Source organism: Dermochelys coriacea, chromosome 10, assembly GCF_009764565.3.
Source record: "Dermochelys coriacea isolate rDerCor1 chromosome 10, rDerCor1.pri.v4, whole genome shotgun sequence".
In the NCBI taxonomy this organism is placed as follows: domain Eukaryota; kingdom Metazoa; phylum Chordata; order Testudines; family Dermochelyidae; genus Dermochelys; species Dermochelys coriacea.
Genome location: NC_050077.1, coordinates 22,214,692 through 22,233,534, shown reverse-complemented (window position 1 = coordinate 22,233,534; position 18,843 = coordinate 22,214,692). Strand labels below are relative to the sequence as shown.

The window sequence follows — 18,843 nt, the reverse complement described above, 5'->3', positions numbered from 1 at the left end:
CTGCTCCTCACAGAGTCCATGTTAGGGTTAATTCTGGTAAGCTTATTAGCATGTATACAGGGTCTTTTATAATTTTTAGTATGTTTTCTCTGTAAAGCTTTTTACCTTAAGAATAAAGTAGGCTTGATTAGGAAGTGCTGTGTGGTAACATATCTATGTTTTTTCTCAGGCAGGGGGTTACCCGTGAACAATACAATTGTAAAAGAGCTAAAATAAAACTTATTTTGAGTAAATGCAGCACTACTCATTTTCCTTATTCAGCCTTTTAAATCCTAAAACATGCAGTAGTATCAGTACCCATGATTATACTTACCTAGGCAATGGTACTACAGCCAACCCTCAATGAATGGAATTTTACAGAGATGACCATATTTGAGGTTTTCTTAATAATTCAAGGTTAAATGCAAACAGCATCCTACCTGCATGGAACAAAGTCTACAGCCATCAGAGATCAATGGCACAAGGAACTAAATTTAAAGTGGTAGTCCTGTGTAATTCCCTGACCTAGCCAGTCAATATTTCTTTTTTTTCTCTTCAGAGTATGGCTTTTTATTAATACTATTAAAAAAAACCCCACCCCAAACCAAACGAACCCTGCCATTTCACTGACACTAGGAATCAAACTGCTGTCTCTCAAGCAAACATCATGTTACTTGAACTTGAACAGTCCAACTGCCACACAGTCAATTACCTGTTCTCACATTGACAATGAGCTGCAAATTGAAAGGGCTGCTAACTATATGAAATACACAGCTTGGTGGACTCCTCATTTTTACAATAGCTCTATTTGGGGCGGGGGAGCAGGGGGAGGAAAGAGCAAACAATGTCCTCCATTTTCTTATCATGTTTTCTAATTTACCAGGTTTTAATTGTGGATTGGTTGCCACTTCTCTATTTCTTAAAGGAGATATGTAAAGACAATAATAAAAGAACAAATCTCCCATTTCCCATCACAGATGTGTTATTTCTGCACTTTCTTCATTAACTGAAAGTGAACATGCACCATGTTAACAGCTAGTTTGAGTGTATTAGGAAAGTAATTTCACATTGCTTCATTGAGCAATGTCCTTCAATGTTCAGAAATTGGTCTAAAAATAAATTGGCTATTAAACAGCAGTGTTATCATCACTTGACATGTTTGAAGTAAAGAGGTCAAAACACCTAATCCTTACCAGATGCAAACATCTTAGGTGAAAGCAAGATGACTTTTGGGTCATCACTCAATCTGTGCTGAGTTTTAATTCTTTAAGGCCTGGAAACATATACAGGAAGAAGTCTTCAAAGAGTCCTGACTACACTCCATTGTTTTCAAAATATTCTTTATATTTTCTGTTGTAATAAAATGCAAGGTTTGTCCGAGGAAATTAACAGTGAAAGAGCAAATTCCCAGGCACATGTTCCACATGTGGGCTCTTATTCTTATATTTCAAGAGGAACATGAAGATAAGCATCTGTTTCAGTCTGTGGAGGAGCAGTTTTGTACTTCTAGATGTACATGTAGAAGAGTATGGAACACAGTGGAAAATCTGCAACCAGAAGATTTAAAGCCCTATTTGAAGTGCTTTTCAAATTAGCTGTAAGTGCTCAGTCGTTTTGTTGTTGCTATCATGTATCTAACACCATTTGAATGGCTTTTGGCATGCGAGTATTTTTATTTAACTATCCATAAGGAGCCTAACTCTTCACTTACTGATCTGATTTCATGTGGTTTGTTTTCATTTCACTCAACACACATTACATGAACCTAATTCATGTCACAATTTGCACCTCAGGAAGGAATGCACTTTAAATGATGTACAGTATCAGCTGCCTTAGATAGACATGTTTTTCTTTAATTTGAATTTTGCAATCTTTTTTGCATTTTATCATGGTGGCGGTCATGAAAAAGGTTCAGAAAAATTCCATTTTCTGTCATGTTGTATAAAGTAGCGCAATTTTACGGAAGTCATGGCTAAGGTGACCAGACAGCAAATGTGAAAAATCAGGATGGGGTGGGAGGGTAATAGGAGCCTACATAAGAAAAAAAACCCAAAAATCAGGACTGTCCCTATAAAATCAAGACATCTGGTCACCCTAGTCATGGCCATGTTAAAAGTCCACTGGCTCAGTTTAAAAATAAATGTACCGATATAAAGTGAGTTTAAACAACAAATGGGAAAATGTTCCAAAGTGCTCAGTTATGTATTTCGTACTTTGTATAGAACCTTCATGAAACACCCTGAGCTCCCTATGAAGTTCTTCTGAAAATCCAGCACTAGATTACAGCCATCACTAACCAAAAGAGATATTACACGTTTACATTAATACCCATCACTCTGGCCATTAAAATTGTTACCTCCTTAAATCTTTCCATAAACTGTAAAATAGTTATTCTTAGTTGCATGCAAAAGCTACACGTTTATTTTAGAGTATACAATTAAGAACGTATGAGTATAAGCATCAGAAGATCCCAAACATCATTATCAATGGGTTATTAGAAGTCTATATGCAAATAAAAAACACTTGCAAGATATTGGATTGAACATTTAAGTGTTCATGAGCGCAGCAATATGTAACAAGGAGGAAATCTGGCTAAGAAGTGCAAGACATAGGAAAAGAAAAAAATTAAGGTGTTGGTAGTGTAAAGAGGAATGAGAAAGAGACAGGGATAATTTTATTTAGGGAATAGTGACTACCTTATTTACTTGAAAGCAACTGGATTTAAGATCAAATTCATGACTGACCAAAAGTGACTAAAAGTCTAGTGGAAGTCTGGTAACCTTCTTTAAATGAGTTGGTGGTCTCCAGTTCCAAGTGGATAACTGTTCCCCTATCAAAAAAGCCCAGCACCATACTTATACTAATAAGCATCCATGCTGGCTATCTCAAAGAAACCAAGGACCAAAATGGCACAAAGAATTAACACTAGAGGAAAACCAACAGTTTGACAACTTCTAATACAAGTAGGCATCATAAATAATGATCTACTGAGTAACTCAAAGGCTGGAGATACCAAAACTGGCTGCAGGAATCCAGCGAGAGGCACTCATGATAACAATGCCCAGATGACTATATCATACACATAGCCATCTGTTTTAGGAATTGGTCAAACTTAAATTTAATTTCCAGTGCAAGTGATGTTAGTTCCATTGATATTTTGGCAAGCTGTTTTCCAGCTGCATTTTTACAAGATATTTAAAGATGCAGAAATATTCAAGGTCAGACAGTGTTACTGTCCTTTCTAGATCACACAACTACATTATTGTTAAGATTTTTTTTGTTTGTTTTCTTGCAAAGCTCAAACTATTTTTGCAGTTTAGAGGAACTGTGAAAGAGGGAATCAAGCATCTCAACATTCCATTTTGCGTATTTAAACTGTTCTAGTTTTCACCAATCAGTGGACAGATCCTATGAATTCTTGAAATGCAACTCCAAATTTTTTTTATTTTATATTATATTATATATATATTTTCTTCTAAATTAGGGCTGTCGATTAATCGCAGTTAACTCATGCAATTAACTCAAAAAACTTAATTGTGATTAATTGCACTGTTAAACAATAGATACCAATTGAATTTTATTAAATATTTTGGATGTTTTTCTACATTTACAACTATATTGGTTTCTATTACAACACAGAATACAAAGTGTACAGTACTCACTTTATATTATTTTTTATTACAAATATTTGCACTGTAAAAATTATCAAGAAAATAAATAATATTTTTCAATTCACCTTATACAAGTACCGTAGTGCAATCCCTTTATCGTAAAAGTGTAACTTACAAATGTAGCTTTTTTTTGTTACATAACTGCACTCAAAACCAAAACAATGTAAAACTTTAGACCCCCACTCAGTCCTACTTTTTGTTCAGCCAATTGCTAAGACAAACAAGGTTGGTTACATTTACCGGAGATACTGCTGCCTGCTTCTTATTTACAATGTCACCTGAAAGTGAGAACAGGTGTTCGCATGGCACTTTTGTAGCTGGTGTTGCAAGGTATTTACATGCCAAATATGCTAAACATTCATATGCCCCTTTGTGCTTCGGCCACCATTCCAGAAGACATACTTCCATGCTGATGACGCTCGTTACAAAAATAATGCATTAATTAAATTTGTGATTGAACTCCTTGGGGGAGAATTGTATGTGTCCTGTTCTGTTTTACCTGCATTCTGCCATATATTTCATGTTATAGCAGTCTTGGATGATGACCTAGCACATGTTCTTTTTAAGAACACTTGCACAGCAGATTTGACAAAACGCAAAGAAGGTACTAATGTGAGATTTCTAAAATAGCTATAGCCCTCAACCTAAGGTTTAAGAATCTGAAGTGCCATTCAAAATCTGAGAGGGATGAGGCATGGAGCATCCTTTCAGAAGTCTTAAAAGAGCAACACTCCAATGCAGAAACTACAGAACCCAGAACACCAAAAAAGAAAATCAACCTTCTGCTGATGGTATCTGACTCGGATGATAAAAATGAATATTGCGTTGGTCCTCTCTGCTTTGGATCGTTATTGAATGGAACCCATCATCAGCACGGACGCATGTCCTCTGGAATGGTGGTTGAAGCTACAACAGTGCCAGGTGAACACACCTGTTCTCACTTGAGGTGACGCTGTAAACCAGAGGTGGGCAGCATTGTTGCCTGCAAATTGTAACCAAACTTGTTTGTCTGAGTGATTGGCTGAACAAGAAGTAGGACTGAGTGGACTTGTAAGTTCTAAAGTTTTATAATGTTTTATTTTTGAATGCAGTTATTTTTGTACATAATTGTAAGTTCAACTTTCATGATAAAGATATTGCACTACAGTACTTGTATTTTTATGAATTGAAACACACTTTTTGGTTTTTTACAGTGCAATTATTTTAAATAAAAAATAAATATAAAATGAGCACAGTACACTTTGTATTCTGTGTTGTAATTGAAATCAATATATTTTAAAATGTAGAAAAGATTTAAAAATATTTAAATAAATGGTATTCTTTAACAGTGTAATTAATCGTGATTTTTTTTTAATCACTTGACAACCTTATTCTAAATGGTATAAACTGTTAGACTAATAATAAAAAAAAATAATGGAGGTAACAGTGTTTCGTACTTTAAGTCCACAAATTTTACAAATTGATTAAGACAGGCTTTTGAGAAAAGAAATTCGAGTACAGCATTAAGCCTCCATCTGTCTGCTTCTATATGATTTTTTAAAAAAATGTTTGAAATAAGATACTATGGTCCTAATACTCCTTTCATATTTACAGTAGAATTGATAATTTACAATGGATTTATTACTGATGTACACCAATGTAATGAGATGACACTATTTAGGACCTTGGGAGCTTCTTAATGGATAATACTACCATTTGGATCCATCTTAATTGCCTCTAATTGCCAGAAGTAGAGGTGATCTGTTTCCCTTTTAGATCTAATAATTTACACTGTCAGAGACACAAAACTGCCATCCTTTTGAAAGAGACTTTGGACCAGTCAATGAAGCACCTGAGAGAAGCAATGTTGCTTTTTTGACCCAAGAACATAAATTACAAAGACTAACAATTAAGCTCCAATCTCTCCATGGCAGTGAATAGTATTATTTTGAAGCTACTAAGTCAAATCTACATTTGATTTTTTGTTCATCTATTTAAAAAAATACGATACATTCAGTTATCTTATTATAGATTAGGGAAATGTTGCATCTGCCAGTTTTGTTCCTTTTAGTGTTTCAATTTTCCTTACTTTCACTCTTCTTTGGAAAATCTAATTTAGATACATAATGCAAGAAAACACAAGAAAATCTAGCTTAGGAGAGAAACAGCAAGTTTATTTCATTTCTTAATACTGAACATCTACACAGTTTTAAAACTATATAAATATAAAAACCAACATCTTCATTAATTCTTTGATCTGTTCTCGAGACACAGGGCCAGATACCCAACTGATGTAGATTGTCATAGCTCCACTGATTGACTTCAGTAGAATTATAATGATTTATACAAGTTAACTATATGGAATGAAGAAAGGTACTAAAAACCCAGTAGCAACTGCAGTTAATCATTACTATTAAAGACAAAACATTCTTCTGGGATGACTGCAGAGGTTCTACAGATTCTGGAAAAAGCAGGGGGTGAAATCTTGGCTTCCTGGAAGTGAATGGGAGTTTTGCTATTGACTTCAAGGGAGCCAGGATTTCACTCTTGGAACCTAGGAACAGCAAACTGGGTTCTGCACATTCCAATGCAACAACATAAGAACGGCCATACTGGGTCAGACCAAAGGTACATCTAGCCCAGTATCCTGTCTTCTGACAGTGGCCCAGAGGGAATGAACAGAACAGGTAATCATCAAGTGATACATTCCCTGTTGCCCATTCCCAGCTTCTGGCAAACAGAGACTAGGGACACCATCCCTGCCCATCCTGGCTAATAGCCATTGATGGACCTATCCTCCATGAATTTCTCTAGTTATTTTTGAACCATAAGTTCTTTTTGAACTCTGTAACTGCAAGCATTTGAAAAATAAGCTATGTAAACAAATGTTTCTAAATTCCATTAAAAAGAATCCAATAATTACAGATACTAGCAAGCAATGAATCTGAGATGATTTAATTCATTATCAGTTCTAGACTAGACAGAGAGCTTAAACAGCATGAAAGTTTGTCTTTTTCAAAGGTTTATCTATTTTTGTGTCTGAGTTTAAGTGGATATTATCTTTCCTCCCCCAAATATCTAATTCAATGTCATCTCTCAAGTACAGTGGAAATGTGAAATATATGGATAGCAAAGAAATGGTTAGATTATGTAAATTATCCTACATGGGAAATTTTCTGTTCCCTGCTTTTGTTAACCACTTTGCATAATTAAATAGTACAAATGCTCCCTGTATTCATTTAGCAAATAAAAGGAATACAGATATGTTCCCCCTGTTCAAACTGACCAGACAAGGCTATCACAATACACTGCTATGAAGTATACCTAAATTCAGAAGTGACCCAAACACTTTTGCACAGTGTAACAGCTAAGAATGGGAAACTTTAGGAACTGATCTGTTTTCTCTCTCTTATGAGAATTAATGTTGAGTGAATGTTCCCACCTCCATTATTTTTAAAGCAGTTCCTGAATGTTTATCCATGTTGACTGTGGAGGAAGTTCCACGCATATATTTGGATTCTGGCTTGAGATTTCAGGTTGATGTGATGTGAGAAGGGAGTGCAAGGTCTACAAATCCCACATTTCTCAGATTTTTTTGTTTTAAACAGAACAGCAGTCTGCAAGGTTAGATTTAATATTTTATGTTTTTTACCACCGTGATATTTTTACTGTTTGTTCAGTGTCCTAAATACTACAAGAAAGGTGGGGGAACAGCGATACAAAGTTATCATTGCTTTTAAGGGTGCAGAGAAAGGGTACTTGCAATAAAGGGAAAAGTAAAATGCAACCCTCATATGATGGTGGGAGGCCACATTACAGAATACGAGCAAAGATTTCTTTAATACACTGGCAGGCAGGCAGGTCATGTTCACTCCATCTATTTCTCTATCATGTTCATACAGAGGGGAACCAAGAAGTCTCACAAGTTCATTTTTGAGGTAACTGGATTTTAACCAGCACAATACTTTAAAAAGAATAGTTTTTGATTTTTTTTTTAAGTTGAAGCCGGTTGTTTTATCAACATGAAAAGTAGCCTACACAAACAATATTGAGAGTTTTTAAAAGCTTGTTGAGTTGCTTGGCAGTGTGATGAATGAAATCTGATATTTAAGAGGAGGAAGTATTTCTAGGGTCATAAATAGCATAGAAAGAGACACAGAGATGGTGGCCAGTAGGAAAGATAAAATAAAAGAGGTGTTAAAATTATTAATATTAATGGAATATTAATATTAATGAGGGAAATAAAGGAAGGTGAGAACACAATTAGTGCTCTTTATTTGCTTCCTCCTTTTCCTATGTTATGTTCGGGGCCTTCAGTACCTCTCTTTGATCAAATATGTCCTCCAACTTTGATCAACAGCACCTAGTGTGACAAAGTCCTGAGCCTGTATTGGTGGGTCCAGCGCTTCTGGGAAGATTCAGTGGCCTCAGAAACTTGATATGGCCCCAATATGACCTCCCTTTCTTAGTGTAGCAACAAGAGTCACAGCCTATTGAGTTACTTTCATCACCGGCCAGTGTGGGAGATGGGAAGGGGAAATACCCCACAGTCTCTGTTGCTCCATAGAGCTCAGTAGACACAGTTCAGCCTCCTATCTTGACCGAGTCCTGCTTCCCTTCTCCAGGAGATCTCTGTAGAGTATGGGGGAAGGCGAGGAGAGAACTCAGGCACGCCCTCTACTCCGGGTTCCAGCCCAGGGATCCTAATGATAGCAGCTGATGGTGTTTTTCCCTTCACCACTGAACTGCTTTAATTCCCTGGGGCACTTCCCCCATGGTCCCCTTTTCCTAGCTTCACCCTTACCTCAGGATTCAGCAATTCTTCCTCTCCTCCAGCTCCTTTCACTTCAGCCTCCTGGAGAGCATTGGAAGGAGAGCTTTTAAACAGTATAAGTGGGACCTTGATTGGTTCCAGCTGTCTCTATTAGCCTAACAGCCTTAACTGGTTAATTGGCATCAGGTGTCTTAATTGGCCTGGAGTAGCCTTTGTTTGGCTAACCAGGGAACAAGGGCCTGCTCATTTTGAAGGTGGATATACCTGCCTTCCAGCACTCTCTTATATTCTTCTGGTCTGAATCTGTCACCCTAGAATGAGCACCACTTAAGTGAAATGTGACAAAAACACACAGAAAGTTAAATATCATGTTATGGTAAATGTGCTTTTTTATCAGTGCTCTCTTTACTGCAATACAGTACTACAATACATAGGTTTGTGATTTGATTCTGACATTTATAAACTGTACCTGTGTAGTAGAAGTAGTGTTCGGTGTGACTGATGATGGCGAGTCACTTGTTTTTGGCTCACCAGGAGACGCTGCTGAACCCTGGGATTCCTGGCTAGCAGGCTGATCTGGAGATAAAGCGTCACTGCTGTCTTCATCAAATGAGTAATCATCCAAAGCTTGGGGATAACTCTCTTGTCCAACTGCTAGGATGTTTACAATAAATAAACTATTTAGTTTCAAAAGTCAATATTTAGCTAGCTAGAGGAGCCACGAAATGTTGGAAATCAACTAGCATACTATGATTTGTAGTTAAATATTTTTGTATAAAAATGTTATTTTTAACACAATAAAAGCCATCTTAAATGATATTCAAGGGTCATTGGTTGCTCAATGGTGATGGTCTTCTAAGAAAGGATGAAAAGAACTGTATTCAGTATATTTGAGCATTTAGTGGGATAGTTCCTTAATATCGGAAGTGACTAAATAAGAGTCATTTATGTAGCAACAATTAATTTTTAACTATTTTGAATAATTAAAAGATTCACTCATGTAAGACAGACATAGCTTTATACTCCAATCAACTGTACAGTTAAAACTGAGTTTGAATAAAAATAGTATTACTTTGCTCAATTTAGTGCTGGTAGGGGATAAGTATCTTAGAAGTTGACATAATACATAGCTAATTAACTTTACGGGGATTTTTTTCAACTAATCTTTAAAGTTAAGGTTCAAATTACTAATTTCTCATATTGCCTTACTGATAACAGATCCAAGTTGTAGCTCTTCTACTTGCCTATAATTGCTTCTTTAACACTGGAGTCTACAGGAAGGATGTTCTTTTCTACCAGTTCCATAGGGCCAGGCCTCTGAGCAATCTTCTCATTCAGATCATCTGCCAGCCGAGCTCTCTTCAGTTTCATCTGAGTTGCCTGCAGTGAGGGTTCTGCAAATGTCTCTAAAAGAGATAAAACTTTTAATGATTTTGTTAACTATTTTGTCTCATTTTAAGACCATCAAAATTGCATTTGATCTTCATAGCCATACCTCCATGCACGTCAAAAACTTTAAAACATTGGTGAGTTATTTTAGTCCTTTATTAGAGTGTCATTTTGTTATAAAAATACATATATAGTACTAACTTATCTACAGATCCTCAAAATTAATATTAGAAAAGGAAAATGTTCTAGATAGCTCTTGTTTATAATATCCTCCCACAATTAGCTAAATATAGCACTTTTGCAGCCATCACAACAATGTGTATTTGTAACATTTTTAACAAAAGGTAAACATTTGAAAAAAGACCAACTCAGAAAAACTTTCTGGTTTTAGGAAGTCATTTGTCCTTTTTAGTGCACTTACAATAAATTTCCTCAGCATCGCAAGATGAAATTTAAAATTTAAATTCAAAAACTTATACCCAGCCAAAGAAAACAAGGTCATACAGGCTCAACCAACCAACATAGTATTTAATAATAATTATTTGGGATCCCCAGGCACTACCATAATTTAATAATAAAATTAATAAAGTGTTTTAGGCACTCTGATCAAGGACCCTGCCCCGTCATCAATTTAGGATGCAATTTGTAGCTGCAGAATCTACACAGCATAAGCAAGGTGTATAATATTTACTATACACTACAACAGATGGACAGGACACCAAAATGCTGTTTATTAGTATAAGCAGCAATATAAATGGTGGTGACCTATCAGAGAGGCACTATCAGATTTAAATGTTTTATTACAAAAAAGTCATTTTCTATGTTACTGAAACTTACACAACTTAACAATTTATGATATAGTATTGTTTACTTTTGACATTTCTTTCACTAGGGAGAAGACTACACAATTTGCATTTGATGATAGCCAGTTTCTTGTCAAGTTCACTTGCAATTCTCCGGGTTATGTTTTGAAAACTCTAGAGGGTAATGTTTATTTCTTTAAAACACTCCAATGAAATACCTTGTTTATTTGAAAAGATTTTCGTTATTAAAAAAAAATCCTCACGGATTCTATGAGCATATTTTTACAAAGCTAAAATTTGAGTCAAATTTGACCTGAAAAACTCTCTTCAATTACTTTGGCCCCAATTCAGCAAAGAATTTAAACACATTTAACTTTAAGCACCTGGGTCTGTTTAAAATTACGCAATTGTTTATGCACTTTGCCAAATCACCTTTGTCACCAAAGTAAGACTACAAATTTATTCTGCTAGACTCATTAAGTAGGCTCAAGTAGAAAGAAAAAACCCATCGGGGACATTTTAAAGAATGCAGGCACTTCTTATTCTATTGTAGTAATATCAGCATATATGGTAATCATGTGTGTGAAACCAAAAGTATGACACACAGAACTAATATGATTCATAAATCTAAAAGCAGATCATATTAGTAAAAATGTATACATTATAGCAGCACTCTTATAGATAAGGTCGAGTTGGTATTTCCATTATAAACCCCAATTTTCAAAAGGTAACGTCTTGGCTGTTTCCCAATATACTGTGCTGAAACTTGATATGACTTTAGCCCTAATGACAGTTTTCCCAGAACAAATATGAATGAAATCCATTAAACTGTTTTTTTCAACTTCAAAACAAATTATTTGGAGACTCTCTTGCCAAACTCAACTATAAAAGGCTTAATTTTAAAATGTAATTTTAAAGGTTATTAGATGTTTGTTGCATGATAATTTTAATGACAAAATGCAGATGGCCTGTCAATGTGAAGAATCCTGATTTGAGTGTAGTATCCAAGTTCATGTTATGAAAACTAAAAACAGCAGACTATTTCACCAAATGGAATACTGTTAATTCATTTTGGTTTTTAATATTGCTGTTTGTACATACAATGGGATTTCAACATTAAAACATGCTAATGCCATCCCATTCAAAAACTGATTTTATTATTTCTGAGTATTAAATTTACCTGAACAGCAATGCAACAAAATGTGGAGAGACGAGCTCATTAATGGTTAATCTACTGCGGAAAACATCCCTTAAAATTGTAAGATTGTTTCAGGGCTTCCTGGAAAGACTGCAACAATGTATACTGAATGTACAACCCTTAGGAGATAGATAATACAACAATTAACTTTATATAAATACAACACAATTTTTATTTAAGGGAAACAGTGGTTAAAGAGACATCCTCTTCACAGCTGAGAAGACAGCCGTGGCCAGGAGTGTCTTCTCTGCTGTCCTATAGATTAAGGATAAAGATTCCTCCCCACTGGTTCAAGTCTCCATGGAGTGCCAATTACCTGAACTACAGATTGGCATGCAAAAGAAGTCCTGCACCTTAATAAGTAACTCATAACTAAGCCTGATTCAGTTAGATAGCCCCAAACTAAAATAAACCCTTAGCCTGAAAAACAGGATACATGGGTTCCTACCTTCCAGAATATGCATTCTGACCAATTCTGATCGATCTGGTCTACTGCGAATCTTGTGCTTCAGAAAATTTTCAGTCTTTAAAAAAAAAGGGGGGGGGGAAGCATCACACTAATGCTAATAACTATAAAACAAAGCAATTTGTTCATTCACACAAACTTTTACGAGAACTGGATTTATGAATATATTGCTGCTTGGGTTATATTCCTGTAGCTGAGTATCACTGTTTTCTGTTGTGGGAGAGATTTATTTTTTGTACTGAAAATTCTTCCTTATGAACAAAGCCATCAAAACTTCAGAATTTTTGGCAACACTTTGCATTAAAGCTTAGGTTGTGGCTTTATGTCCGTGATTATTGACGTATTTATATTGCACAGTAAGTATAGCTGACAATTTACAGTGCATAGAATAAAACTTAGTCCCCCTCCCCTGAATAGTTTATAAATAACAAGGATCCCATAAAACGACCCACCTTAAACAGACTCTCTGCCTAATTACTCCTCTTCCTCCAACCTAAACACACAGAGCAAGAAAGGGAGATTGAAATCTAAATCTAATTGGTGTGATTGAACGGGAATTTGGGAAATGCAGCACACTGGTACAGACATAAAATGACTCCAGTAAGCAAGACAGAAATTGCCTTTGAACTCCTTTTAAAACTCAATTTTTTTCTTTACTTGAAAGTTAGTGATATCCCTACTTCAAAGCAGCAGCCAGCACTAATGAATAAATTGCTCCTGGCCCTTGTGTTGGTACATAGAGAGCCTTCTCTACACACATTAGCACATCCTGTGCAAGGGGCTTAAGTGTCTGAGTCACAATCCAGGAGCACTCCAGAGATACGCTGTACCATAATGCAGATCCATGTCATATTAGCACAGTTAAGATCTTTGCTATTAAAATGTGCTGTGCAAAGTAACATCCTTATTAATTTTCTTAAAAGAAAATCTCTTTGGAATAAATTTGAAGATCTAGATGACTAGATTTCACAGTTTAAAGTTTGCCAGTTTCATGAAGTTATGGCACGATGACTGACTCTTATTGGATTGTGCAGAGTAATTCAGGCATAACTAACCTTGTCCTAGAGTCCAGATTTTTATTAAAAGTTTTCAAACTGTATTTTAAAAAAATTTTCAGCTGTCCTACCTGTCCCTCTCTTATAAAGGATATGTATTAGAAGATATCAATTTGTTCATTATCCTCCATATAAAAGTACCAGAAGGTGGACTGAAACAGTACTGTACATGGCAGTAGCTGTATCAATGCCCCCATCCTTTTCTACATAATTTAAGGTAATTCTGAATGTGATACAGATCAGTGGTGACTTCTTGAATCTGAAGACAGGCAGACTGAAAATAGATCTAAGGGCAATATTCTGCCTTCCACATTCTGTGGAAGAATGTAAGTGGAGTGGAACTGCTATGATTCTGTGTAGTATGCAGCAACTCATGCACCACTGAGCTTTGTTCTTTGGTGTGTCTCCACGGCAACCAGTGGGGAAGGAAAAATGAACAAGAATTGGTGCTGGGGAAAGGCCAGTAAATTTTACAATGATCCAAAGCTGGATCAATCTACAGAAAAAGCATGCAGGCACTACAACTGTTATTGAAGTCCAAGAGCACCGAATGTCAGGATGGATCAAATGATGGTGGCATTTTTTTCCCTCTTGCCTGCATTAAGGCTTATCCACAATGCAATTTTAGCCACTAGAGTACCTACACTGATAGATTTCAGAGTAGCAGCCGTGTTAGTCTGTATTCACAAAAAGAAAAGATGCATCCGATGAAGTGAACTGTAGCTCACGAAAGCTTATGCTCAAATAAATTTGTTAGTCTCTAAGGTCCCACAAGTACTCCTTTTCTTTTTACACTGATAGAGCTGCACTGGTTCCTAAAAACTTCAGCACAGGCAAGGCCTGTTTCCTTGCACAAAACCTGTCATCTTTCTCTACTATCATTTTAACAGTGCTCTTCTTGGATTGGGGGCAGACCTGCAATAGAGTACCATCATATTTAAACCCCCAACCTATCTGGTACCGGTGGAAAATTAAGAACACTCCCACTCAACACAAGAGATTTGCTACAAATATTGCATTTCAATTTTAGGGATTCTTCCAGAATATTACCATAAACTATTTGCAATGATAATAAAATGTCCTATGCAGTCTGAGAACTGCCTACCTAACATTACTGATCTATTTTTGTTTTTCATAAGTAATAAATTAGCTTTCTTTTTTCAGATATTAATAGTACGTTGATAGTTTTAAAGAAAGTATAAACTAGATCCCTTACCCTGGCTCGTTCCAAGCTCTTTCTCTGCTCATGGAATGCAGCTGGGCTTTTCAAAGCTGTGAGAAGAAAGAAAGAGTTAAACTGACAGGAAATGGTTTCCAAATGAAATGCTCTAATCAGTGTATTAGTTAAGAATAGGCATCTTGCACTCAACACTACATCAGGTGTGGGACTCCATTTTACTAACCCAACATCTGACTCTTTCTATTTATTATTTGCTTGTATTTACTGAAGGTTAAATTCATCTCTGTGCAGAAAGCTTAAGTGGGACTAAAGTATTACATATTCTTTGTGCTGGCGCTTTGCACAGGGAGGCATTCCATTCTGAGATTGTAGCTCATTGTTAAAATATGTACAGGTTAAGTCTTTCTCACATAGAAAATTACTGTAACTCACTGATATAACAGAGGTACAGATTCTAAATTGGGATTTGTAGCTAAGCAAAGCTGTCGATCATGAAGGCAAAACAAACTCCACTTCTCAAGCATAGGCAGAGCACATTAGAACATTTTTAAGGTACACTGTGATACCCTAATAAATTCTAATTTTATGTTACCCATGTCATATGCTGGTGTCCCCTAGCTATTTACCAATAAAGTGCTCTATGGTAGAATTTTATCAGCCACCATTCAAAATACTGAAATAATGTAGTGGGACAGATATCTGTCCCACTACATTACCCTTCACTTATGATTTATTTTCTCTAATAATAAATACAGGAAAGATCAATGCACAAAACATTCAACAGGCAGGTAAAGAAATTGTCTTTTACTAAGAACTGTCTGCACTAATCTGTTTTTAAACATTGTAAAAACACAAAATATTCAAAGTAAAGTACAGTTAAAATAGGATAGCACCATAATGCTGTGTTTCATTCTGAAGCAATTTGCAAGAAAATATAAAGAATTAAGGGAAAAAATCCTGGACACATTTGTGTTTTTAAAATGGTATCTCCTCACTTTCCTAGTGAATTCTGTTGATTCCCAGACAGAAAAAGAAAGGTGCCCTCGGAGCCCACTCCACAGTGTAAGAAGTCTGCAACATTGTAGCTGAAAGCCCAACTGTCCTTGAGAGATAAGGTATAGATGAAGATCACTGAGAAGTAAGCCTCTGTGTTTGTCACAGAAGTCACAGATTCCATGACTTTCCGTGACCTCCGTGACTTCTGGGGTGGCCCTGCGGTTGGCCTGGGAGCTGCCTGAGCAGCTCAGGCAGCCCTGGGCCAGCCGCTCCGGCTGCTGCTGGAGCAGTCTCAACCCCCCCACTCTCTAGCACCAGGAGTTTGAGTGTGGGAGGCTCAGGGCTGGGGATTGGGATACAGGGCGGTGCTAACCTGGGGGGGGGAGCTCCTCAGAAAGGTGACAGGAACTCCCTTCCCTCAGCTCCTAGCTCCACGAGCTGCTTCCACCCGCAGGCTACTCCTCTGCAGCTCACATTGGCCAAGGTTCCCAGCCAATGGGAGCTTCAGAACTGGGGCTTGGGGCCGAGTGGAGGCAGCACATGGAGCTAGGAGCTGGAGGTTGCTGCTTCCCAGGAGCCGGGTAGGAAACCTGCCCCCGTCGCAGCACCAATGGTACCCTCCCCCAAGCTGCGACCCACCCCAGTACCCATGCCGCCCCTCCAGCACCTGCGCCCCCGCTCAGTGCTATCTCACCCCCAAAGTTTTAGTCAGGGGTATATAGTAAAAGTCATGGACAGGTCACGGGACGTGAATTTTTGTTTACTGCCTGTGACCTTTACTAAAAATATCCTTTACTAAAATGTAGCCTTACTGATAAGCCACTATTGTACTGAAAAGGTTAAGAGGATACTATGGTTAAGCAGTCTCAGGTGTGTTGGGTAACTGGAAACCTCCAAGAAGAGATGAGTTTCAAGAAGCTATGCAAGAAATGCAACGAATTGTGACTTCAACCAGTGAAGACTTGAATATTATTTATAATAATTGTAACTAATGTATTTTTGTAATTGTAAATAGGTATATTTGTTTATTGAATAAAGAATAATTTTTCTAATGGAGTCCATAATCTATGGAGTCCAGTCTTCTCTTACTAGACATTGTCAACTTCCACTGATTCTAAACATGAACTAAGGTAAAGATGCTCAGAGATGGGGGAGAAAAAAAAGCGTTCAATGGAACTAGGGATGGTGGTATCAAATGTGGCTTTAATCTATCTTTGCACTCCCCTAATCCTAGGGCTGCCTTCCACCTGGCTAGCATAAGTTAGAATAGCCATAGGCTGTTCTACCTTGGTCCAGCTGCTTATGGTCCCTAAAGAATGTTATGGCAGTCAAGGATAGCCAGGGCATAAAAACACCACAACCAGAGCCCTCTCCTTTTTCATGGGGCATGGAGCAGTGGTGGTGCTGGAGTTGGAACAGCAGCTCTATGCCACTCAAACCCCTTATGCATGGGGATCTTCTGCTATTGATTAAACTGACTTTAGGGTACCTTTGTGCTTGTGAAGCAGCCACTAACCCTAAATAAGCAAAGTCAAGGGGGAAAATGGACCTTAGGACCAAATATAGTTCATTTACTTTAAAGTACTGAAATCATTTACAAAGAAACCATATATTTTTAAAAATACAATACAGTAATTTCAGATACATAGTACTGTAAATACAACTAACAAAACTAAATTAAGTGAGTTTTCAAACTGTACCTGATTAATAAAAAGCATCTAAATTATCTACATTTTCAAACTGTAACTAAATTAATAAACAGTAACTTTGTTTTAGACTATATCATATAATTAGAGATGGAAATGACTTCCTAAGTCATTCAGTAAGCCTTATTTGTCCACTTGCTTTCATTGGTGTAATTCAATCATTTGCAGTGAAGTTACTCACAAGTTAAACAGTTGTAAAGAACAATTAGGCCCAGAATTTCCTATCGTTTGTCTGCTTTTATTTCAAATGTCTCCAACTCTCGGGGGACGCTAACACAGTGGCTATTCTGTCTGCAGATTAATTTAGTTTAATGTCTTTATCTTGTATTTTAAATACCTCTTATTTAAATTAGCTATAATTTTCCTGTAGGTATTACATGAACATAAACAAATGACAAAGTTATCATGACTGCTTTCCTTAGAAATTTTCATCTTCAATTATTTTATATGTCTTGAAATATGATACAAGTTACTGTAAATAAAATTAGTCTTACGTGGCATGATGCCCTGGTCCACCAGCTGTTCTCTTGTCCGTCTTTGCTGCAGCCTAAGCTGAAGTACTGACAAAAGAAAAAAGCAATCATTAATTCACATGCTATGATAGCATCTCCTACTTAAAGCTGCAGAAAAGAACAATATAAATTCTAATTAAGAAGTCAAATATTTCAACTTTGAACACAGTCAAAATATTTCTATTCAGTAACAGACACAGGATGTTGTATAATAGGTCTGTAGATTACTTTTTTAAAATCTTTGGTAATATTATATCTTCAGTAAAAACACATAGTGATTATATGTCCTTTTGACATGTCTAGAACCCAAAGCACACCAGAATTCTGTACTGATATATTAATTCTGTTAAGAATTCAAATTTTCATATTCTATTTTATGATTTTTTTTCACAAATATGATGAGATTTTTTAGATTATTTATGTACAACAGATTCTAGATTCAAATTCGGATTCTAATACAGAAGGATATCAATTTCAAATTAAAGAAATCACATTACATTGATTTCCTCAATAATAAATAATAATAATAAAATTTTGCACTTATATAACGTCTTTGACTTGAGTATCTCAGTATTTTACAAAGGGGATTTTCTCTCATTTTAAAAATAGAGAACTGAAGAAGAGATTAATTGCTTGCTTGATTAATGAGAGATTTACCCTGTCTCAATGGTCTAATTTAAATACTGAATAAATCTGCCATTTAGTAATTTGAAGGAAGTCCTGCCCAAACTTTAGAGGTAACTATTCTATATTTTATTTAAATAATCTCCAAAGAAATCTTCATGAAATATTCAAACAGGTAGTTATTTTTTATTATTTATACTATTACAGCACATAGACGCTCTGGTCATGGACAAGGATCCCATTGTGCAGGAGCTGTACAAACACAAAACAAAAAGATTTGGTAGCCCAAAGTTTAATTTGGCCATTTGAAATAATTTTAAATAGAAATGGAGTTTTAATTTGGTTTCTTTTGGTGTCACTGTCTAAACTTATATAGATCTTTAGTTTGGAAAACAGCAGAGAGTACCGGGAATCAGAACCAATGCCAAGACTTCAGGGCTGCAGTATTTTATGCACAAAATGTACTGCTTTTTAAAATAATCTATTTAGCCATTTATATTATTCCTTATGA

General features: G+C 36.2%; 1 protein-coding gene across 13 annotated transcripts in view; it reads right to left on the bottom strand.

The window, feature by feature from the left end:
* The window catches only part of MRTFB (myocardin related transcription factor B), a 225,753-nt gene that overhangs the window by 55,577 nt on the left and 151,333 nt on the right, over positions 1-18,843 (bottom strand). For 10 of the 13 annotated variants that reach the window (XR_006274576.1, XR_006274577.1, XR_006274579.1 and 7 more), the window contains 5 exons: positions 17,691-17,756; positions 14,531-14,586; positions 12,242-12,317; positions 9,648-9,809; positions 8,873-9,057 (listed from right to left, as the gene is read on the bottom strand). Coding sequence is in view for 9 of the 13 variants with exons in the window: in XM_043493351.1 (XP_043349286.1) it covers positions 8,873-9,057; positions 9,648-9,809; positions 12,242-12,317; positions 14,531-14,586; positions 17,691-17,756 (545 nt within the window). In the remaining 4 variants the exon portion in view is untranslated. The remainder of the gene's footprint in view (positions 1-8,872; positions 9,058-9,647; positions 9,810-12,241; positions 12,318-14,530; positions 14,587-17,690; positions 17,757-18,843) is intronic. The other 3 variants (XR_006274578.1, XM_043493352.1, XM_038417943.2) reach the window with 1 other exon arrangement.